Source organism: Halichoerus grypus, chromosome 5 (genome assembly GCF_964656455.1).
Source record: "Halichoerus grypus chromosome 5, mHalGry1.hap1.1, whole genome shotgun sequence".
Taxonomy (NCBI): Eukaryota; Metazoa; Chordata; class Mammalia; order Carnivora; family Phocidae; genus Halichoerus; species Halichoerus grypus.
In genome coordinates, this window is record NC_135716.1 from 124,221,360 (window position 1) to 124,245,415 (window position 24,056).

Here is a 24,056-nt window from a genome sequence, read left to right on the forward strand (position 1 = left end):
ACTTGTCCTTTATACTATTCAGGGCTGACATGATGATGAAAAAAAAAAAATCTATGGGAAATGCCTGTAAACCTTAAAGCACTGTCTAAATGTAAGGGGCTATTATTAATTCTTTCTTAATAACTGACATTTTCAATGTTACCTCTGAACACTGGTACTACTTTAAGACAGAAGAGTAAACTATTTCCAATAGTTGGAACTTTTAAGATTTTTTTTGTCTTTTTTTTTTTTAAATTTGAGAGAGAGAGAAAGCACGAGCAGAGAAGGGGCAGATGGAGAGGGAGAGGCAGAGAATCTCAAGGAGATTCTGCGCTGAGCGTGGAGCCCCACTCGGGGCTTGATCCTATGACCCTGAGATCATGACCTGAACCAAAACCAAGAGTGGGACACTTAACTGACTGAGCCACCCAAGCACCCCTGTAACTTTTAAGTTTTTCTTTTTTTAATCTTTAAAAAATGTTTTATTTATTTATTTTTGTGAGAGAGTGAGCACATGCGCACAAGCAGGGGGAGCGGCAGGGAGAGGGAGAAGCAGGCTCCCCGCCGAGCAGGGAGCCCGATGTGGGACTCAATCCCAGGACCCTGGGATCATGACCTGAGCTGAAGGCAGACGCTTAACCAACTGAGCCACCCAGGAGCCCTAACTTTTAAGTGTATATTTTTCTGTATATAAAAAACTTAAGATACATGAAAAATAAAAATTTCAGGTCTCAAACCACTAAAAGATCTGAAGGATATTTCATTTCAGTAAGTTAATACTTATGCTGCAACTCATTTTTTTACTGAAGTACGGATGAAATACAGTGTTTTATTAGTTTCAGGTGTACAACACAGTGATTCAACAAGTCTACACATGACTCAATGCTCCCCATGGAAAGTGTAGTTACCACCCGTCACCATACAAGGTTTTTACAATATTATTGACTATATTCCCTATGTTGTACTTTTCATCCTAGTGACTTATTTATTTTATAACTGGAAGTTTGTATCTCTTAATCCCCTTCACCTATTTTGCCCCTCCTCCCAATCCCCTCTCCTCTGGCAACCACCACTTTGTGCTATTTATGATTCTATGTTTTTTTTGTTCATTTGCTTTGTTTTCTAGTTTCCACATATAAGTGAAATCATGGCATTTGTCTTTCTCTGTCCGACTTATTTCACTTAGCACAATACCCTGTAGGTCCAATCCTGTTATTGAAAATGGCAAAATCTCATTCTTTTTTTCTAAAACTCATTTTAAGCAAGTTGTATACTACTAAGTCACAGGCTGTTATGCCATGATGGGGAAAAAAAAAAGTAATTCCAAACAACAAAAAACAGAAATACTTAATTTCTATCCCACAGAAATCAAGAGTTAAGAAGTACTAGGAAGGCACACTTCATAGATTTGCTTGACTCAGTATCTGGATGAGTTAGCAATCAACCTGTCGAGCCCTGTCATTTTATAGATAAAGAAAAGGAGGACAGAGCATGATTTGCCTAGAGTCAGGCTGTTCATTAATGACAAACTTAATTCCCAGTCCAAATTCTTCCCACTAAACACATACCTTACCTTTTGGGAGTTCAAAAAAACACGAGTCAAAAATTGATCAGTTTTGAATGACAGTAAAATAACTTTTCCTAAACACTTATACAAATGTTACATTAACAGCACATAAACATAATAATTTAACTTTTTAAATGAACAACAGAATGAAAATCCAAACTTTCAAACATCAAAAACTTTCAAATTCATACTTGATTATGTTTACTTTTATTTGCTCCTTGAAACTCAGCCTAAATTCAAGACAAGGAAATAATGAGACTTTTCTTGGCACCGTGCCAGGCAGAAAATTCTGCAAGGAGCTGTAACTTGTGTTTTGGCAAACTGCTAACAACAGGATATGACCTTAAACTCCCATGTTAGCTCTCACAACTGGGTTTTATCATTCATGTTACCTTAAACCAGAACTTCTAAATTGCCCACATGTGCAATAAAGACACATTATTATTTGATTTATACATTTCAGAAGAGTCCGAGGTGAAGAACAACTATCTGCAGCAACTTGATTGTAACAGGGTAACACCCACACAAAACCACGTCTCACACCACACAAAAGCACAAAGCCATTATAGAAGGATTTGATAAGGTGAATGGACTTGCTGAATCTACTCTGGGATAAAGCACCAAATCTATATAATAATGTTCCACTGGCGTTGAAACACTGAATTTAGGTGACTTTTATAACTACCTTTCATTAACATTCTTTTTCCTACAAAAGCAAAAACAAAACAGAATAAAGCCTCATCCACTTTTCGATTTAGAAAAAAAAGAGATGATTCAATGACTGAACATACCTTAAAGAAGCAACATAAATCATAGAGAGAATTTCGAGGACCCAAAAAGCCCCAGGCGAGGACAGGGCTGATTTGCTCACAAATGGCATAAAAATGGGCAAAAAATCCATCTGGGATCTGTTGGGAAGTAAAGGAGAATCGAGTTATTTTTACCTTCTTGAATTAGCTATCTCTAGCAGAGAAACTTAAATTGCTATCCATCATATGATCAGCTTTTTGAGGACAGACCAAGGGTTAATGATGAGCCAGCCTACTAAGGAACTTTTAGAGTCACAGAATGTTTTATATAATTTTCATATCCTAGCCAACAGTTTCAAATGTGCTGAGGAACATTATTTCTTGAAGGCATTTTCACCTCATAAAAATACTTCATAAAAAAGTAATCATATCAGTGTTACAACCAAGCAATAACAAGAATGCTATAGTGTTCCTTAGCAGTATAATTTTTAGGATGAATGAGATTACTATGGTTTCAGCTGTTAAACAGTTCCATTCAATCACTTAATTAAATTACCTGAAAAAGACCAAAATGATTTTTAAATGACTAAGCACAAAAATATGCTTGTTAGAATCCTAACTTTTAGTTGAGGAACCAGGTATTATTGAAGCATTTAACTGTGTAATTACTACCTCTTTTTGTGCAATAATAATACATATAGTTGTCATTTAGGAACCTCTCTAACTTTATTAACTTTCTGAATTTACCTTGTTAAATAACATCCTGTGGGATTTGTCATATAGCATCAACTGGGGATAACTATGCCTTAAGATTCTGTCTCCTGGAGGGGTTATTTTCTATTTTATAGGCCCCAAAACATCTTCTAAACCTCCATTTAAAAAATATATATACTCTAGCAGCAATTACATTTAATGAGTACCCATTATATTCCAGATAATGTGCTAGGTTCTATTTAATCTAATAAAACGTTCCTGAAAAAGTAGGTTGTGTTAACATCATAGAAAGTGATACATCAGAGGAGTTAAGTAACCTGTCCTAAGTCACACAGAGCTAACCAGTGAAGGCCAAAAAGTTACGAAGGATGCACTGAAGTTATTATTTAGTCTGAGAGGTTCTGCATATATTAAAATTCTAAATCCCATAGACTCTAACTGTAGTAGGAGTTCAGACAGGTAGAACATGAGCATGAGCTGACTGAAGAGACAGGCTTCCCCAAGTAATAACATGAGCTGAACTCAACAAGAGGTAAGATATATTTAAATACAGAGGAAAGAGTACGGCATTCCAGGTCTAGAAAATAGTTCCCCAAGAGGTGAGATATATAGGTAATCTGTGGATATGGACAGAAGACTAGTCTAAGGTATAAGATTTATGCTAAGAAGACATAAAGTTATATATGTTATTATCATGATTATGGAAACTACTACTTATTAAGCTCATTTTTATATTTACTTTTCATTATGTTTAAATGAAGCTGGTTGATATTATCTTATTTCATTCTCACACCAAGCCTGTGAGGCAGGCACCAATTTCATCTGCAAATAGGAGAACTGGAGGTCAGCTGATAGTCAGCAACGTGCCCGAGGTCATAATAGCTAGTGTAAGAATCAAGCCCAAGTCTACAAGTCTGCTCCCTAGCCCCAAACCAGTGGTTCCCAAATGTTAAGAGTTTAGAATACTCATTTGGAAAGCTTGTTTAAAACACAGGGTCTCTGGAATCTTTTTTTTTTTTTTTTTAAGTTTATTGAATGATAGAGTACAAAGCTCCCAAAGAGGGAGGGCACCTGAGAGGGTTGCCCTCTGGAATCATTTTAAACAAGAATTATTCACGTACATGGTCCCCAGAATTATCTTAAAAATTCTATCCGAGCCATTTCTAACCCTAAACCCTCTCTCACATAGTAGAAATCCCATGCATGCCTCAGTTTTCTCTACTGAAAACTATACAGAATGTTAAGGAAGAGGAAGAAGGAATTCAAAACAGGGGAAGCCAATCCAGCATCAGTAAGTCACTCTCAGCTCGAGGGACAGTCCCTATGAGCTGCCATCCCCACTGGAGAACTGACTCAGCAGTTTCTTTGACAGGAGCCTCATATTACCCAAAAAAGAAGAAGTCGAAGGCATAGTGAAGTTTACCTTCATCTGCTGCCTCTTCTGTTTCAGCACTGACCAACAACTTGAAGCCACAGCCTAAATATATACAGAGGAGAAAAAGACTTACATTTATGACTGTATAAACTTTGCATTAGGAGTGATTTTTATTAGAAATTCATAGGTTTATGGGTTTAAAATGTTCAAAACATTTTAGCCAGTCCTGGTTCCTTCTATTGTTTGTGAATAAATAATGAAAAGGTATTTTGTTTTTATAAATTTTAAATTAAATACAAAGCCACTGAAGGAAAAAGGCTGAGCTCTGGCACCAAGAAACCTGGTTACCTATAATTGAACTCTCAGTTCTCCAGTTCTGTTCCTATGGGAAAAGAGTGAAACTATGTGTACACAGATACACATATACAACAGCTGTTTTATGCATAATAATAAAGACAACACAGTATTTTTTTTTCTTCAAGAACAGTACTGCTGGAAATAGTTGTGGGTAGAGCTAACAGTTATTCTAATAAAGAACTAAGAAATACAACCTTAATGATAGGGACTAAAATACCCAAGTGGATCTTAAGGAAATCTGGCATGGCCCAACTTTGATCAAGGTCACTTGACCAAATCAGTTAAGAAATGGGAGAACATGTAACTTTTATGGTTAAAACATATTTTGAGTGAAAAGTGGATTTATTAAAAATTCTTTAAAATTTAGTATCAGAAATTTCCAAAATAATTGTGAAATAGGCAGCTGGAACATTTTTTTAGAGGCATTCTAATTGCAGCATGAATATCTATTTTACCTACTTCCTTCCAAGTACATACTTAAAGCACAACAAAAAAATGTCAACTAGAGATTGAGTACAAAAAAACCAGAGAAACTGAAAACATTCAAAGTATAGAATAGTTTAAACCTGTTTTATTTTTGCATATGCCTATTTCTTTTACTCCCTTTTTTTTAATTTTTAAAAAATTTATCTTTAAGTCTAATCTAGACTTAAAAAATTTAAAAATCTATCTACACTCAACGTGAGGCTTGAACTCACAACCTTGAGATCAACAGTTGCACTCTCTACCGACTGAGCCAGTGAGGCGCCCCTTCCTCCCCTAATTTTTGATAGTATTTGAGAATATAAATCTCCATATTTTCCTCTAAAAAAATACATACTGTCTTTTTACAACTGCTGTATTTTAGGTTAGTCACAGAGACAGTTCAGTTACATTTTTGGTTAGGCCTGAACTGGTCTGAAGCCTGAGTTTGAGATCTGAAGAAACACTAGTCCTCCAGGTCAGCACAGGGACAGACAGAAGAGCCAAAGGGAATTTCATCCGAAGATGTTGTGTATCATACACATCTGATCCCAGTATCAAAGATTGAGCCGTTTCCACACTAGTCATTCTATAGGCAGATGTATAAGTAAATCTTATTGATCTTCCCAGTTCTGACCATTTCTCATCAAATTTAAATGGTTGAGAAAAAGGTAAACCACCACTTACAGTTTCTTTGAAGGAGGAGTTTAGCCAGCGATTATTTACTACATTCTGTATGGATGTGGGTGGGTTTTCTAAATCTTCAAAGGAATCCATTAATATAAAATCCAGAACAACATCATAAAAATTTAGATTTTTCACCTGCATTAAATTATGAGTTAAAACACAAATTATTGTTATATAGAGCTGAAATAAAGTCTGAACCAGGGCTTCATGCTTTATAACAGCAGGGTGTTTATAGTTGACTCAGATTATATCCCTGACGAAAAAAGGGGAAGAGGAGAGACAAATATGAAAACAACTCAACACCAGAAACTGTAATTCACGTAACAGCTATTCCTTCCTAGATGCCTTAATCTCTCCTTCACTGCATTCTAGGAGTCCTTTGTCTATGCTTTGCTTATGGTATCCACCATGCTCCATCTGCTTTGTTCTATAGCTCCTGGGATATCTGCCTATCTTCCCCACCACATCATGAGCCTCTTGCTCCTTCATTCAGTCATGCATATCATGTTGTATTACATGCTGTACCAGGTGCTCAGACCTCCATGGCAACCAAATGAGATGCTTAGAATTTAGTGGGAAAACAGACAGCAACAAATAATCCCACAAATACACAATTATAAACTGTGATAAACCCAGTAAAGGAAAAAGGACATGGGACTATGAGAGCTTATGATGGAGATTCTAATCTAGACTAGATGTCAGAGAGGGCTTTCTTTAGAGAGTGAGGCATCCCAGGTACGGGAAATACCTGTCAAAGTGTTTCAGGTAAGAAGGAACACAGCGGTGTTGAGTTGAAGAAAACCATCGAAAGTGTGCTGTAGCCTCTATAGCAAAGGGCACAGGGGCAAGGGGCTGGAGACAAGGAGGAAGGGCTAGGTCCATGTCTATAATTTTGGATTTTATCCAATATTTTGGAGCGGCAGTGGTAGAGGGAAGATGGATGATCAGATTTGCATTTTTTAAGGACCGTTTGGCAGCAGTGTAGAGATTGGAAATGGAGAGGAGAGAGGGTGACTGGGTAGAGGGATGAGTAGCCAGGGAATCTGGCAATGGAAAGACTCTGAGGCAGTCCAGGGAGAGAGAGTAGTTACTCAGGCTCAGCTATGCTGGCAGGATTAGAGAGAAGATGAAGAAACTAAAAACACTGACAAAACTCAGACATAAATATGATACAGTAGGCAAGGACCAGCGAGGTGTAAAGGATGAGTCCCAGGTTTCTGGCCTGCACAACTGAATGGATACCAATCCCTCCACCAAGTGAGGGAACACCAAAAAAAGAAAGATTATGTCTCTCTGTCTTTGTACCTACTATTTTCTCTGCCTAGAAAGCCTTTCAGCCCCTTGCAAATTCATTCTTTAAGCTTCGTTACAACAGAATGTTCCAGCCTCATTATGTACTTCCCCTATCCCAGTGCTGAAATCAGCCATTTTTCCAAGGAGTCCTAGGTTCCTTTTAGTGAACAGTGGTACTTAGAAGCGAACCTCCGTGTGCTAGGAGTAATTTTTTTTGAGGTGTTGCTGCTCCCAGACTCTCAGTGAACAGAACTAGGAAGTATTCATATGCTTCTAAATATGCAAACCTTTATATTTATTTCTACATCTTTATACACACACATATACACACACACACAGTAAACTACAAATTCACACGGACAGCTCCTACTCCAATCTTAGGCTTTTTATACCTTCCTTCCCTGAGAGTGCAAAACCTGGCTCCCATTATTCTCAATATATTTGATTATTTGTTTAATCCCGTGTAGCCAATCCCCCCCTCCTCCCTCTAAGCTGTCTGCTGTCCCATTCAAAACCATCCCTGCCCAGGCCACCATTCACCCTGCTAGGGCCTTCTTACTGATGAAAGAAGAAGGAAGGAGGGAGGGAGGGAGGGAGGGAGGGAGGAAGGAAGGAAGGAAGGACGGGCTTAAACAATTGTTTTCAACTATTGCCCAAAAGTATAAAGACTGTGGTTGTTATTGTTTATGACTGTGATAACCACTACCGCATAATTGGTTTTACTGTCATTTAACAAGGACAAGGAAACAGTGGCCTCAGATTATCTAAATATTATATGTACATAATTAAGGGGAATGAATATACAAAAAATTGAAACTTACTCCTCTAGCAGCAAGTTCCATTTCAGTACTATCCCAGTGATCAGTTTGCTCTAAAAAATAGATCATTTCATCAAAAACATCTTCAAACTTCTTTGGATTCTGCAGAAGAAAACACACTTTAATCCTAAACTCAACTTTATAACAAGGCCCAAGCCTACAAAGTAAATGAGTTACTCTTCAAGTATGTTTGTTAGATCTTTATTCTATTAAGTAACTGAATTAAAATACATTTTCAAGGTTATGTCATATTCACTTGGTTTAATATTTTGTTGTTCCAACATTAGTAAAGTGTTGTAAGCAAACTGCTTACTAATCAAATATGTATGCCTATCTAGGTCAGTCCTTCAGATGAAAACTTGGTTACAGCAGATACTGTGTGATGCTTTTGATGCAGTTCTGTTCCTCTTGGAGGAACTCTAGGTGAAATCACTGGGTTTAATCTGTCATGGAAAGGTCAAGAAAGCAACGTAAGATTTACACCGGGAATTACAAGTAGTGAATATCACCTTACATTTATTTTGCACTTTAAAAAAATTTTGCTTTCCCACTTACCATTTAATTAATGATCATAAGAACCCTCTGACATAGTGTACCATAAATATAATTCTATTATACAAATGAGGTAATTGAGGTTCGAAAGGATTGGGTCAGAAAACCATGTGTTCAAATGGCTCAAGGAAGGCCTGTTTTACTTGATTTTTTTTCTCAACATCTGGACACACCTTACATAAAGGGAAGTGGTTCCTTACAGTCTTAATGAAGTTCTTATGATTGCTCTGCTTCATTCAGTCCCATGAATAAGAGTAAGAGGCAGCTCAATTTGTATTTCCAGATTTCTGAGATCTACACTATTTCCTGGAACCTCACTGAACAGGATTTGAGGGAGGTAAGTGAAGAGGTATTAGGAAATAATAGTGGTGGCTATAGTATCAGATCTAATGATAATCCCCATACGACATTCACAGACTTTACAGCAAGCTGGGAATAACGTATGAGCAACAACTTGATCAAAATAGTGTAGACTTCATACATAGAAACTAAATCAACCCAAGTAGAAGTCAATGCTCTTTAGGTAATTTATTTTTAATATGTGAACCTTTGAAATGATCTACAAAAACTTTTTCTTCTATTAAAAATTCAATGTATTTTAATGTAATGTATGGTAATCTCCAGCAATCAACAGTAAAAAACTTGCCAACAAGTCAAGTTTACCTTTCGTGCTTTCACAATTAATGCTGATAAAATTTTCCTTCCACTCTCAGCAAGGAATATCCTGTTGGCTGTTTCTGAAAGTATTACCTGAAAAAATATCCAACCCCAAAGAGAAAAGAAACCTATAATTAATCTGAACGGACGTCTGACTCTATAGCACATCTACACATGAACGACCCTAATACAGTCGATGCATCGCATGGGCACTACGTCCGCAGGTAGGCCACAGAGAAAAGCTGTCATTTACTAAGGTTTTAAAAAGAGCTCTTGAAACCTATCATCGTAAAAGATTAAAGGGAAATAAATATGAATTAAATTCTGTTCAATTTAATATTAGAAAATCCAAAATAAATGTTATATAGTCCCCAAAATGTAGAAAAATAAAGATAATTTTTTTGTTAAGTGATCTTATGTCCTTTTAGGAAATCAATGATTTTACAAGTGATTCAAATACAAAACAATCTAGAAAGCATACTAATTGATAATAAGCGGATTTTTATTTTAGGCAGCCATCTCCAGCGTCAGAACACCCTGTTTGACAAAGTGTGGTGGACCTGGGAAGCCATGACAGAGGACAAAGACAAATGAAGGAACTAGCAGGCAGGAAAAATAAACTTAGTAGATTTTATAGTTGCCATTAAAAATAAGGATAATAAAGAGCAAAGAGCTGTCTTGTTTATATTCAGCTGGACTCTATAGCATGAGGGTGGGGATGAGTGGCTGGGTGAAGTCACTTAATGTTAAAAAAAATACCTGAAAAGCCTGTCGAATACAGTGAAGTTTGGCAAGAAAATCACTGTCTCCTAGGCACTCCAGCATTTCAGTTCTATGTAACAAACAGGGAAGACAACTGTTAAACTGCATTCAAGATCAAGCCCACTACAAATTTGGACTCAAATAAGGCTTAACCTCAGGACCTTAATATAAAACACATGTTTTTTCAATAATGACAAAAATGTAAAAAAATTTTTGAGCCTAAAAGACATTTCCCCCCATTCTCATAAACATCTTTAATAAATATTATACCAACATAGCAACAGCACCTTAATATTTTTCATAAACAAAAGCACAACTGAAATGGTACCTAAGCACTCTTGAGTAAATTTTCCCTTCTTCAACTAAATGCATGGCTTCTTCATAAAAAGGGCAGTGGCAGAGAGACTCTAGACTGTAAGCATGTCGTCCTTCTCTGTGTTCTGAAAGCTAAGAATACAGTGGGTTACAACAGATTACACTGATATAAGAAGAAAAACTTAGAAAATAGGATCTTGCTAACATCAAAACATACTCAATTTGAACAAACCATGAGAGACTATGGACTCTGAAAAACAAACTGAGGGTTCTGGGGGAGGGGATGGGTTAGCCTGGTGATGGGTATTAAAGAGGGCACGGACTGCATGGAGCACTGGGTGTTATACGCAAACAATGAATCATGGAACACTACATCAAAAACTAATGATGTGGGGCGCCTGGGTGGCTCAGTTGTTAAGCGTCTGCCTTCGGCTCAGGTCATGATCCCGGGGTTCTGGGATCGAGCCCCGCATCGGGCTCCCTGCTCCGCGGGAAGCCTGCTTCTCCCTCTCCCACTCCCCCTGCTTGTGTTCCCTCTCTCTCTGTGTCTCTCTCTGTCAAATAAATAAATAAAATTTAAAAAAAAAAAAAAAAAACTAATGATGTAATGTATGGTGATTAACATAACATAATAATAATAATAAAAAAATACTCAATTTGATTAAACCATTAAAATCATTCCGTAAGATTTTACAGCTACTGAGCTCTAACTTCACTTTATTTCAAAATTCAGTTGTAAACATGAGTAAAACTTTGTAACAAGCTTTTGAATTCCACAGCTTAAATCCATAGGATACACAGAAAAGCAGTATCTTATAGTTCAATAAGAATAACTGAAGATGAAGCATTGAGGGAAAAAAAGGGAAGGATTTTATCATCCAAAGAATGCTTAAAAGTATTAGAACTCACAATTGCAAATGGAGTAAAACTTCCTACAAAAATACTGCAATCTCAGTTTGGCCAATTCTAAGGAATTTTTTCTCATAGCCAGCTCTGACTAACCTTTGTATAACTGAAAAATAGTCATGCACCTCTGGCTAGCATAACAACGCTACACATGAAATTCCAGTCTTCTGACAATTCATTAAAAAATAACAACTGCAAACACCATAGAGTAGCCAGCTAAGCAAGAAAGCTTTGGAGTGATTTTTATTTTTCAATACCAGATGATCCATTTAAATAGCACGCTGTAGGGGTTTTTGGTTTTTTTGTTAAGATTTTTTTAAATTTTTAAGTAATCCTTGCACTCAGTGTGGGGCTTGAACTTACAATCCCGAAATCAAGAGTTGCATGCTCTACCGACTGAGCCAGCCAGGTGCCCCTGCATTTTTTTTTTTTTAAGATTTTATTTATTTATTTGAGAGAGAGAGAGAGAACATCTGTGTGCATGTGCACACATGCACACTAGCATGCTGGCCTGCAAGCTGGAAGCAGGATGGGGAGGGAGCTGGGGCAGAGGGGGAGCGAGAGGGACAAGAACACTCAGCACTGAGTGTGAGTCCGATGCAGGGCTCAGTCTCAGGACCTGGAGATCATGACCTGAGCCGAAATCAAGAGTTGGATGCTGAACCAACTGAGCCACCCAGGTGCCCCTGTTTTTTCTGTGGGGTTTTTTGGTTTATTTTTAATAAACATTTTTTAAAATTTAAATTCAATTAATTAATATATAACGTATTACTGGTTTCAGAGGTATAGGCCTGTCATTCATCAGTCTTATATAATACCCAGTGCTCATTACATCACATAACCCTCCCCAATGTCCATCACCCAGTTATCCCATCCCTCCGCCCCCTTCCCCTCCAGCAACCCTAAGTTTGTTTCCTGTGATTAAGAGTCTCTTACGGTTTGTCTCCCTCTCTGGTTTCATCTTGTTTCATTTTTTTCCTCTCTTCCCCTATGATCCTCTGCCTTGCTCCTTAAATTCCACATATCAGTGAGATCATATAATTGTCTTTCTCTGACTGACTTATTTTGCTTAGCGTAATACCCTCTTAGTTCCATCCACGCCGTTGCAAATGGCAAGATTTCATTTTTTTGATGGCTGAGTAATATCTTTTTTTTAAAAATAGCTTTATTGAGATATAATTCACATACTATAAAATTCATCCTTTTAAGCATACAATTCAGGGGTTTTTTTTTTTAGCATATTCACAGGGTTTTGCAATTAGCACCAACTTTTAGTTCCAGAATATTTTTACCACTCCAACAGGAACCCCCTTACCCATCATCAGTCATCCCCATTTCCCCTTCTCTCTAGCCCCTGGAAACTAATCTACTCTCAGTCTCTGGAGTTTCCTACTTTGGAAACTTCATGTTTACAAACAGTATGTGGCCTTTTGTGTCTGGTTTCTTTCACTTAGCATAGTGTTTTCAAGGTTCATCTATGATGTAGCTGGTATCAGTACTTCATTCTTTTTTATGGCCAAATTGTATAGATATGCCACTTTCTTTTTTTATCTATTCCTCAATTGATAGACATTTAGGTTGTTTCCACTTTTGTTATCATGAATAAGGCTACTTTGAACATTTGTGTAAAAGTTTTTAATATTTTCAATTCTCTTGAGTATATACCTAAAAGAGGAAGGGTCAGATGATTACTCTATGTTTAACATTTTTTTCTTAATTTTTAAATTTTTGTTTTGAGAGGGGGAGAGAGAGAGAGAATCTTAAGCAGGGTGTGGAGCCCGACGTGGGGCTCGATCTCCCAACCCTGAGATCATGACCTGAGCCAAAATCAAGAGTTGATAAGTCACCCAAGCGCCCCACTGCCAAACTGTTTGGCAAAGGGCTACACCATGCTCCACTCCCACTAGCGATGTACAATGATTAAGATTTTTTCACACCCTCACCAATAATTATATATTTTTTAAAGACTTTTTATTTATTTGAGAGAGAGAGCACACAAGCATACAAGCACACAAGCAGGGGGCGGGGGCAGAGGGAGAAGCAGACTCCCTGCTGAGCAAGGAGCAGAAGGGGCTCAATCCCAGGACCCTGAGATCATCACCTGAGCTAAAGGCAGACACTTAATGGACTGAGCCGCCCAGGTGCCCCTATTATTATCCATTCTTTACATTAGAGCCACTCTATAATTAAAAACATTTTTCATCTCCTTACTGGCCTCTATATATCTTCTTTGGAGAAATGCTTATTCAAATCCTTTGCCCATTTTTTTTTTTTAAGATTTTATTTATTTATTTGACAGAGAGAGACACAGTGAGACAGGGAACACAAGCAGGGGGAGTGGGAGAGGGAGAAGCAGGCTTCCCGCAGAGCAGGGAGCCCATTGCGGGGCTTGATCCCAGGACCTGGGATCATGACCCGAGCCGAAGGCAGACGCTTAACGACTGAGCCACCCAGCCTTTGCCCATTTTTAAATTGGGTTATTTGTCCATTTATTGTTGAGTTATAACCATTCATTATATATTCTGGATATGTGTCTTTATAAGACACATGATTTACAAATATTTCTCCCAATCTGCTGTTTTTTCACTTTCTTGTTGTCCTTTGAACCACAAGTTTTTACTTCTGATAAATTCCAATTAATCATTTTTTCCCCCACTTTTCTGCCTTAACTTTCACTCCCTGCTCATGCAGAACATCAAGGTCAGCCAGAGGTGAGGGGTCAGGGACTTCTTTGGTCTTTCCTGGACATATGCACAATCCTGCACATGCCTGTGGCCTTCTAGATTCCCAGGAATATGTTGGAACTTTTCAAAGCTCCCTGTCAAAATCTCATTGCCCAATTTTTCCTTTTAAGTTTTTTGGTCAGCCTCTTATTAGCCCTCACTGGTATCACCACCTCAGGTAGCTATAATGTTAAACAACTGCCACTGATTGTTTTCAACAAAGGCCACAGGAATAGGACTTTCCTTTGGAGCAAGCTCTAAATCAGATCAAATAAAGATTAAGTCCTGAGAATGGAACTTTACAGGGAGCTGCCATATAGGTCAAAATAGAATTTTGTGAAACTTCAAAATCATTAAGTTTCTTTTAGTGGTTGCCAGGCCTGGTTTTTGCAGTTATCACAGTTGTGAGATTTTTGGTTTTCAAGACTATGGAAGAGAGGCGGATGGGAAGAGATCAAGTTAAAAATCCACAAAGTTCACTGTTCTTAGGGAGATTCAGCCATTTTTCTTGAAATAAAAAGCCCCTTGAATTTCTGAAATGTCTTTCATTAACATTCAGAGTTCTTAAAATTTTGATTTTGACAATTCTTGCCAGTGTTTTCATTGCTTTTATGGAGGAGATTTTTGGAAATTGTTACTCTATCATTCTAGAAGTATTTCTCCATGCCGTAGTTTTGGCACTTCATATGCACCCAGTGCTGTGCTAAATGCATTAACTTGATAATTTGATTTTATCTTTACAACAATTCATAAAGTAGGTACTGTTATTATCCATATTTTACAGGTAAAGAAACAGAGATTCATATTAGCTGGAACTTGCCCCAAGTCCCACAACCAAATGTTGTGACCACAACCAATTTAAACCCAGGCATTTATTCCAGAGCTTATACTCTTAAATATCAAATTACACTCTCCTATCAGCCTTCTCCAAAAACCCAAGGGGAAAGAAGTTTAAGCATCAGCAATATTTAAGATAGTATAAATATGGCTACTGGTCAGAGGCAAAAAAGAGAAGTAAACAGAAATGACAATATCTGATATTATATATTCTCTGCTTTAATATTTCCCCCCATATTTTAAGAGAAACATATTATGCTAAAGGCAATGTGCTTCTGAGGTTAAAAAAACCTAATATGTTTTAATATAACTTAGAAATTCTTTAGCTATTAAATAGTTTAAAGTTTTGTACCACTATCAACACAAATAGGATTTATGTTCACCTGCTAGTAGGGAAAAATCTTAAGGAGGAAAGTGGGACTCCAACTAAACTTTCTACATAAAATAATTTATATTAATAAGAAATGAATAAATCCAACAATGAGAGATTCCAGAGTCAAGCCTCTTATTTATTGGACTACCTTGCTTATTGCTGGTTTCACTGAAGTGATCATTTAAATAAGTCTCTCTTTTTTAAAGAATTATTTATTTGAAAGAGAGAGAGAGAGCATACACATGCATGTGTGCCTGTGTGTGTGTGTGGGGAGGGGGGAATAGAGAGAAAGAATCTTGAAGCAGATTCCCCGCTGAGTGCAGAGCAGAGCCCGATGGCGGGAGGTGGGGGGCTCGATCCCACAACCCATGAGATCATCACCTGAGCCAAAACCAAGAGCTGGATACTCAACTGACTGAGCCACCCAGGTGCCCCCAAATAAGTCTTTTAAAATAAGCTTACAGGGCACCTGGGTGGCTCAGTCGTTAAGCGTCTGCCTTCGGCTCAGGTCATGATCCCAGGGTCTTGGGATCGAGCCCCGCATCGGGCTCCCTGCTCAGCGGGAAGCCTGCTTCTCCCTCTCCCACTCCCCCTGCTTGTGTTCCCTCTCTCACTGTCTCTCTCTATGTCAAATAAATAAATAAAACCTTTAAAAAAACAATAAGCTTACAGCTGTGAAAATACATCATATTGAAGACTTGATACTAGCATTATCATCAACCCTTTTTAAAAGACAACGATAGGGGCACCTGGGTGGCTCAGTTGGTTAAGCGACTGCCTTCGGCTCAGGTCATGATCCTGGAGTCCCAGGATCGAGTCCCACATCGGGCTCCCTGTTCGGCAGGGAGTCTGCTTCTCCTTCTGACCCTCCTCCCTCTCATGCTGTCTCTCATTCTCTCTCTCTCAAATAAATAAATAAAAAATCTTAAAAAAAATAAAAGACAATGATAACTCAGAGACATTTATTTAAATTATTAATTTCTTAGAGCAAAAAGCAAACTACTAACATGATGTCTTAAATCCTCATTTTAGACTATATTGTATAGGAAGAATTTTTTGACAAAATTGCCAAAAACTTTTTTAAAAGTTTTAGAAAAAGACTAACATTTTACCAAAGCTGAGATGTTATTTCTGAAGCAGAGGTCAGTAACACAGTTTAATGCCAGCATATGGAAACATGCAATTTACCATGAAAAAGGGTTTTGGGTGGGTTTGTGTTTTTTTTTGGTTTTTTGTTTGTTTGTTTTTTGCTAGCTGAAACTTGCAATGTCCTTTATTTCTAAATTATTCTTCCCCCAAAGGGCACATTTCAAAAACTCATTTTAATATTTTCAAAAAGAAAAGTAGTATTATATTGGTTTATACAAGGCATCATTTTACTTCACTAGTTATCTCTCATGGCTCACAAATACCATAAAAACGACCGTGTAAAAAATCAAGTAAGTCAATAACAACAGCAGCAACAATAAAAACAGACAAAATAGACAAAACCCATAAATGAAGCAACGTGAAAACAATGTTTTATTAGCTGCAGATTTCCAACATCTTAAATTACTTGTCTCTTATTCTCCATGAGATGCAAGAGTGACTTGGTTGGGCCTTATCTTCCTTGGCAAGCAATGACTTTGCTGAATGTGGAGTTATTTTTTTTTTTAAAGATTTTATTTATGTATTTGACAGACAGAGACACAACAAGAGAGGGAACACAAGCAGGGGGAGTGAGAGAGGGAGAAGCAGGCCTCCCACCGAGCAGGGATCCCAATGTGGGGCCCGATCCCAGGACCCTGGGATCATGACTTGAGCCGAAGGCAGACGCCCAGCGACTGAGCCACCCAGGCGCCCCTGTGGAGTAATATTTTTAAAAGCCTTAATATTTTTCAAGGCTCTGAACAACCATGAAAGAAATGTCCAAAGTGCCGAAACTATAAGTTGGGTCATGAAATAGGCTAAGTTCCATTTTAATATGGACTATTTTTTACATGTTTACATTTTCCTTTCAAACCAACCACCTAAAATTATAGGACTTACAGTTAAAGAAAGCAGGTGACCATATCCCCTTATCTCACTAAAAGAAAAGAAATTAAAAAGGAAATAAACCCACAATAACCACCCTCCAAAATGGCCCTCAATGATTCTCTCTTTCTGGTACTCATGCCTCATCCCACACCTGTGTAATCAACAGCATATTACAGAAATAATGAGTGTGAATTCTGAGGCCATGGGAAGCTAGGTCCCATGTTGTGATGACACTTCAGCAGTCCTACAGAGAAGTCCATGTGGTAAGCAATTTAGGTCTTCTGACAACAGGTAGCATCAACATGCTGTAAATGAGCTATACTGGGAAGAGTTTCTCCAGCTCCAGTCAAACCTTCATGACTATAATAGCCCCAGTCAATATACTTGGATCATAACTTCACAAAAAAACTCAAGCCAGACCACCCAGATAAGCCACTTCCAAATTCCTGACCTTCAAAAATGATATAATAAATGTTTATTGTTGTTTTTGAATGGGAAAATAACTTTGGGGGAGTGGGCAGGTGTCCAGTCTCACAACTTCTCGAACTGCTTCCTGGTGCCAGCGGCTTAGCCGGCCTTGAGCACAGTAAAGCACATGGTTTGCTCAAGGGCCAACAGTTGTCCGTTGTGACTACGTCACTGATCTCAATGTCTCCAAAGCAGGAGGACAGGTGTACAGACATATTCTTATGGCACTTCTCAAAGCAGCTGTACTTCTGGATGTAGTGAAGGTAGTCTTGGCAGATGACAACAGTCCCCGGCATCTTCATCTCAGGCACCACACCAAACAGGATCTGCCCCATTTACCACTAAAGGCACATTTCTTGTCAATATAGATGCCTTCAATGGCCTGCCTAGCCATCTTGCACCCCAGACCAACGTTCTTAAAGTATTGCAGGAGCTTCTCCTTGCTGATTCCTCCAAGCAGGACTCTCTTATTTTGAAAGATGGCCAGCTGCTTTTGTACGCTTGCTTAGTCCAAAAGACACTCCTTATCTAATATATGCAGGTTCAGAATTAAATTCTCAATCTAATTCCCTGAATTAGCCTTTAGGACTCAATTCTCACTTCCAAAAAACCATCCCATAAAACTTGAATTTTAAGAAAACAACTTCCAAAACACTCGAGCCTTCATTAGACCCCAGTGTAATGCAAAGAGATATGCCCTCTGCCCAATTTAATCCCCAGGAAATCAAGGACACCCAGAATTAACCCCCCAATTGGGGCACAGAGTCCTGCTATCCAGGACATGCCGCTGAGGCCTGGGGGATCCTCACAGCTTCAGCCCTAGCTCCAAGTCCACACCTGAGTTTTACTGTTGTCTTAAGACAATATGTTGTGGGTAATTATTACAGAGCAACAGATAACTAATATAATAGTGGGAACAATAAAACAGCAAAAGAAAGACACACAAATTTCCAAAAACTAGAAAACAAATGGAAGTGTGTGGACAGATGAAAATGATGAGAAACCCATAGTCCAGAATATATTTAACAGGGGATACAGTCAAGGGAGAGACATTGCTAAGCAGAGCCTCAAAGAGCACCAGGCTTGGAGTAGGCAGGTATGTGACAGGAGTGAAGAGGAGGGATTAAAAATGGGACATTAAGGGGCGCCTGGGTGGCTCACTTCGTTAAGCGTCTGCCTTTGGCTCAGGACGTGATCCCAGTGTCCTAGGATCAAGCCCCGCATCAGGCTCCCTGCTCAGGGAGCCTGCTTCTCTCTCTCCCTCTGCCTGCCTGGCTGCCTACTTGTGATCTCTCTCTCTCTGTCAAATAAATAAATAAAATCTAAAAAAAGGGAGGTTAAATGAAAGTCTGTGTCCAAACAACTATAGTAGTCCCACATATCATTCTAATTCCTGCTCTTTCATCCCTGAATAGGAGAATAGCTTGTAGAAAAACAAATTTTCAACCAGATAACATTTCCCTTTAAAAATTATCTGGGGAGGGGCGCCTGGGTGGCTCAGTCATTAAGCGTCTGCCTTCAGCTCAGGTCATGATCCCAGGGTCCTGGGATCGAGCCCCGCATCGGGCTCTCTGCTCCGCAGGAAGCCTGCTTCTCCCTCTCCCACTCCCCCTGCTTGTGTTCCCTCTCTCACTGTGTCTCTCTGTCAAATAAATAAATAAAATCTTCTAAAATAAATAAATAAATAAATATTATCTGGGGAAGCAATGGACTCTTGAGTTCAGCTCAGGTCATGATCGTGAGTGGGGGGATTAAGCCCCACGTTGGACTTTGCACTGGGTGTGGAGCCTGCTTGGGATTCTCTCTCCCTCTGCCCTCCACCCCACCCTACTCTCTCTCTCAAAAAAGAAAAGTTACCTGGTTTGTCTGGGGAGAGTAAGTCGGCTAGGGTGAGGAATGGGCTTCCCAGAATAAGGCCTTTTTCATTCTCTATGGAGGTACATCCTGCCTACTAGGCTATTTCCAGACCATTATCCTAAAGAAAAGCCTACCAATCAACAGACCTCAAAGAAGTAAACGGAATCCAGTTAGTCTTCCTGTTCATGGGAAAGACAAACATTATAAAACACTGCAAATGCACACAATCTATCTAAGAATATCAATCCAGTCACCAATTAAGCTTTCAGATTTGAGAAGAAAAACATCAGTACAAGAATGAAAGCCCAAGATAGACAAAATTGACCCCAGAGGAAGGAAGACAATTCAGGAAATAGAAATATGAAATGGCAGATACAGCTCTCCCTTTCCAGATTATCATTATTCTAAATATTTTTCCTTGTCATTTTGCATATTATAATTAGTGTATTATTTTGGATTGCTATCAACAAGTGCTATCAAGTCAGAGAAGTGGGTATTAAAAAGCTTTTCAAGGGGCACCTGGGTGGCTCAAACGGTTGAGTGCCAGATGCCTGCTTTCCGCTACGGTCATGATCTCGGGTCATGGGATCAAGCCCCACATCTGGCTCCAAGCTCAGTGGGGAGTCTGCTTGAGATTCTCTCTCTTCCTCTGCCCCTCCCCCACCCCGTGCTCTCACACTTGCTCTCTCTCTCAAATAAATATTGTAAAAAAATAAAAAAATTAATTTTTTTTTTAAAAATTAAAAAAAAAAAAAGATCTTCAAGCTTCCATTTAGTGTATAAGTAGAAGTATCTGGATTATAAGAAATAAAATTTTCTCTCATTTTTTTTTTTTTTTTTAGAGGGGGAGAGACTCTCAAGCAGACTCCATACCCAGTGCAGAGGCCAATGGGGGCCCATGATCATGATCATGACCTGAGCCTAAATCAAGAGTCCAACACTTAGGCGTGGGTGGTTGGGTGGTTCAGTTGGTTAAGTGTCTGCTTTCAGCTCAGATCATGATATCGGGGTCCTGGGATTGAACCCACACCAGGCTCTCTGCTCTGCTTCTTCTTTTCCCTCTGCCCCTCCCCCTTGCTCGCGCATGCGCTCTCTCTCTCTCTCTCTCTCTCTCTCTCAAGTAAGACACTTAACCAACTGAGCCACCCAGGTGCCCCTAAAATTTTCTCTTTAAAGAGCACTCTAGGGGCGCCTATGTGGCTCAGTTGGTTAAGTGACTGCCTTCGGCTCAGGTCATGATCCTGCAGTCCCGGGATCGAGTCCCGCGTTGGGCTCCCTGCTCAGCGGGGAGTCTGCTTTTCCCTCTGACCCTCCCCTCCTCATGTGCTCTCTCTCACTCAAATAAATAAAATAAAATCTTTAAAAAAAAAAATAAAGAGCACTCTATAATTTATATATTAAACACATATACATGCTGCAGTGTTAATTCTAAGAAAAACTGAATCCACAGCTAAAAATTACTCTTTGCAGTATTAGTTTCTACCTATTAAATGACAATCTCTTTAACAGATGGGAGACCTAGAGGCACTCCGTGCAGCAGTATCCTAACATTAAAAAGATCTTTCAGAACTTGAAAACATTATGCTAAGTGAAAGAACATCAAACCAAAAGGTCACATATTGTATGATTCTATTTATATGAAATGTCCAGAATAGGCAAATCCATAGAGACAGAGGTAGATCAGTACTTGCCAAGGGCGGGGGGTAGGAGAGAACAGGGTGTGATTTCTAAAAGGTGGGGGTTTCTTTTTGGGGTGATAAAAAAATGTTCTGGAAGTATAAAGTGTTACTGGTAGCACAACACTGTGAGTACACTAAAATCCACTGAAGTGTACACTTTTTTTTTAAGATTTTTATTTATTTATTTGACAGAGCGAGACACAGTGAGAGGGGGGAGTGGGAGAGGGAGAAGCAGGCTTCCCGCGGAACAGGGAGCCCGATGCGGAGCTCGATCCCAGGACCCTGGGATCATGACCCGAGCCGAAGGCAGACGCTTAATGACTGAACCACCCAGGCACCCCTGAAGTGTACACTTTTAAAACATGAATTTTATAGCATGTGAGCTATTTCTCAGTAAAGCTATTATTTAAAAAAAGACTTTTCAGAGAAAAAAGGCTGTAGTTCCAAACCAATGTTTGGCAAAGCTTATATAGGAAAATCTTGTTAATCACTTTCACAAATCACTGACCTAGCTTAGAAAAAAAGCCTATGCCAGGATTTCCTTAATCTAAATAGGCAAGAAATCTTTCTGGTAATTCTGAGTAAATCTTTCAAATCTTCACAAACTGTTTAACTTCCCAAGGAGTTCAGATCTTATTTTCTTAATAACTTTCTTCGTTAAAATGGTTTTCCCTAATTTAAGTATCTGGCATATAATAAATGTAATTAAAAATAATTTAACAAACATTTCTTAGAAAAGAACTTATTTTGGAACATTCACATTCCAAGATCATACATTTATACCCTAGAAGCATTCCTAAGATGTTTCTCAAATATTGACCCCTTCTTGTGCTTTTCATGTATTTTGTTTTCCATAAGGATTCTTTTTATCAAACCTCTGTAACTTAAACAACAAAGTAAGTATAATGAACACTTGGCAAAATATTTTTTAAAGTTGCATATTATAAGGAAACTGGACAAATTAGGTATATCATTCCTCACAGCAGAAAAATGCAAAGTGAGTAGAAATTCTCCTTATAAATCATCTAGGACATAAGTATCTACAGAACAGAAAGATAAAAAGTATTTGACAAAATAGAACATCCTTTTATGTTAAAAACTCTCAATAAATTTGGTACAGAAAAAATGTACCTCAATAAAGGCCAGAGTTAGTATCATACTCAACAGTGAAAGACTGAAAGCTTTTCCCCTAAGACCAAGATAAGAGTGCCCACTCTTACCACTCCTATTCAACATAGCACTTAAGTTCTAGCCAGAGCAATTAGGCAAGGCAAAGAAAAAAAGGCATCCAAATTGGAAAGAAAAAAGTAAAATTGTCTCTGTCTGCACATGATATAATCCTATATAGAGAGAATCTTAAAAGACCACCAAAAAACTGTTAGAACATAATGTGGTAAAGTTGCAGGATACAAAAGCAATGTAAAAAAATTAGTTGCATTTCTATACACTCACAACAATCAATCAGAAAGAGAAATTAAGAGGAACATGGCAGAGTAAGAAGATCCTAAGCTCATTTCATCCCAGGGATACAACTAAATAATACTCACATCAGTGTAAATAACCCAAAAACTGACTGAAGACTGGCTGAACAAACTCTCCAAAGCTAAATGTAGAGAATGAGCCACATCAAAGTGGGTAGGAAGAGCAGAGGTGCAGTCAGGAGCTAAATGGACCCATAGGGCTCTTCATGAGAGGTAGGGACACCACAGTGCAGAGAGGGAAGAGAAAAAGACCCTTATGCCAAGCACTCAAGCCACCTGAACCTTCAGAGTAAGACAACCAGAGGCTTTGATCCAAATTTTCAAGTTCTTAACAATTGGCGGGGCTTAACACCTGGAACTTCAAAAATCAGCAGGCTTGGTTCTGTATGAGCCAGAGGAAGACAGGAAACTGAGTCCCCACTCTTAGAGAGGCACCACAACAAATAGCCCCACTGAGATACAGCATAGAAGCAGCAATTTGAAAAATGCCTGGGGTATATGGGAGGGAGATTTGTTTACTAATCTCAGAGCATGTGCTGGAGAGGTGGAGATCTTTGGGAGAATTCTCCAGGAACAAAGGAGCTGGCAAACACTATTTCCCTTCCCCACCACCCAGACTAGATACACAGATACCTGCAGTAACCAGTGAAGCACTAATATCTGACAAATAACTTGCTAACAGTGCACCCTGCCCTGGTGTTCTCCTGTAGGCACACCCTCTCCTGCTAGGCTTTCCTCCAAGTCTCCTCCCATAGCAGACCTGCACAAACCTTGCTAACACACCACCTCTGCCCCTGATTTCTCCTGGAGTCCTCTCCCCTTCAATACACACTTGAATGGAGCCTGTCCAAAGTGATGTTCTAAGCCTGGCAGTCTGCAAGCAGCCCTGACAGGGGCCAGCACCACTCCAAAGTGACTCCAGCCTTGGGGAGAAGGAACAATAACTACACATAACGTCCAAATGTGGCTCCAGCACAGTGGACTGGGGACAGACACCATGTCTGACTGCAGGACCTGCCCAAAAGTGAAAGCTTCTTGGGGAAAACACAGGGCAAGTATCCTGCAGTTCGGGGCTACTGCATCTCCAACATACACCTGGTCTGACTCAACTCAAGCCCAAGGTGGCCCCAAACTGGCCCATCAGAAACACAGGGACCATGAGAAACAAACTGAGGGTTCTAGAGGGGAGGGGGGTGGGGAGATGGGTTAGCCTGGTGATGGGTATTAAAGAGGGCACGTACTGAATGGAGCACTGGGTGTTACACGTAAACAATGAATCATGGAACACTACATCAAAAACTAATGATGTAATGTATGGTGATTAACATAACATAATAAAATAAAATTAAAAAAAAAGAAAAACACAGGGACATGCCCTGCCCACATCAGGCAAAGAGAGCCACTTCAGACAACTGGACTGAAGGCAAAA

At 39.0% G+C, this 24,056-nt stretch overlaps 1 protein-coding gene and 1 pseudogene across 2 annotated transcripts in view; both read right to left on the reverse strand.

Moving 5' to 3' along the window:
* The window catches only part of MIGA1 (mitoguardin 1), a 99,903-nt gene that overhangs the window by 4,080 nt on the left and 71,767 nt on the right, over window positions 1-24,056 (reverse strand). For both annotated transcript variants that reach the window (XM_078072875.1, XM_078072876.1), the window contains exons 9-15: window positions 10,301-10,419; window positions 9,970-10,042; window positions 9,217-9,303; window positions 8,005-8,103; window positions 5,891-6,025; window positions 4,433-4,486; window positions 2,338-2,454 (exon numbers count right to left, since the gene is read on the reverse strand). In XM_078072875.1, the coding sequence (XP_077929001.1) occupies window positions 2,338-2,454; window positions 4,433-4,486; window positions 5,891-6,025; window positions 8,005-8,103; window positions 9,217-9,303; window positions 9,970-10,042; window positions 10,301-10,419 (684 nt within the window). The remainder of the gene's footprint in view (window positions 1-2,337; window positions 2,455-4,432; window positions 4,487-5,890; window positions 6,026-8,004; window positions 8,104-9,216; window positions 9,304-9,969; window positions 10,043-10,300; window positions 10,420-24,056) is intronic.
* Window positions 17,569-20,038, reverse strand: LOC118549130 (small ribosomal subunit protein uS17 pseudogene; annotated as a pseudogene).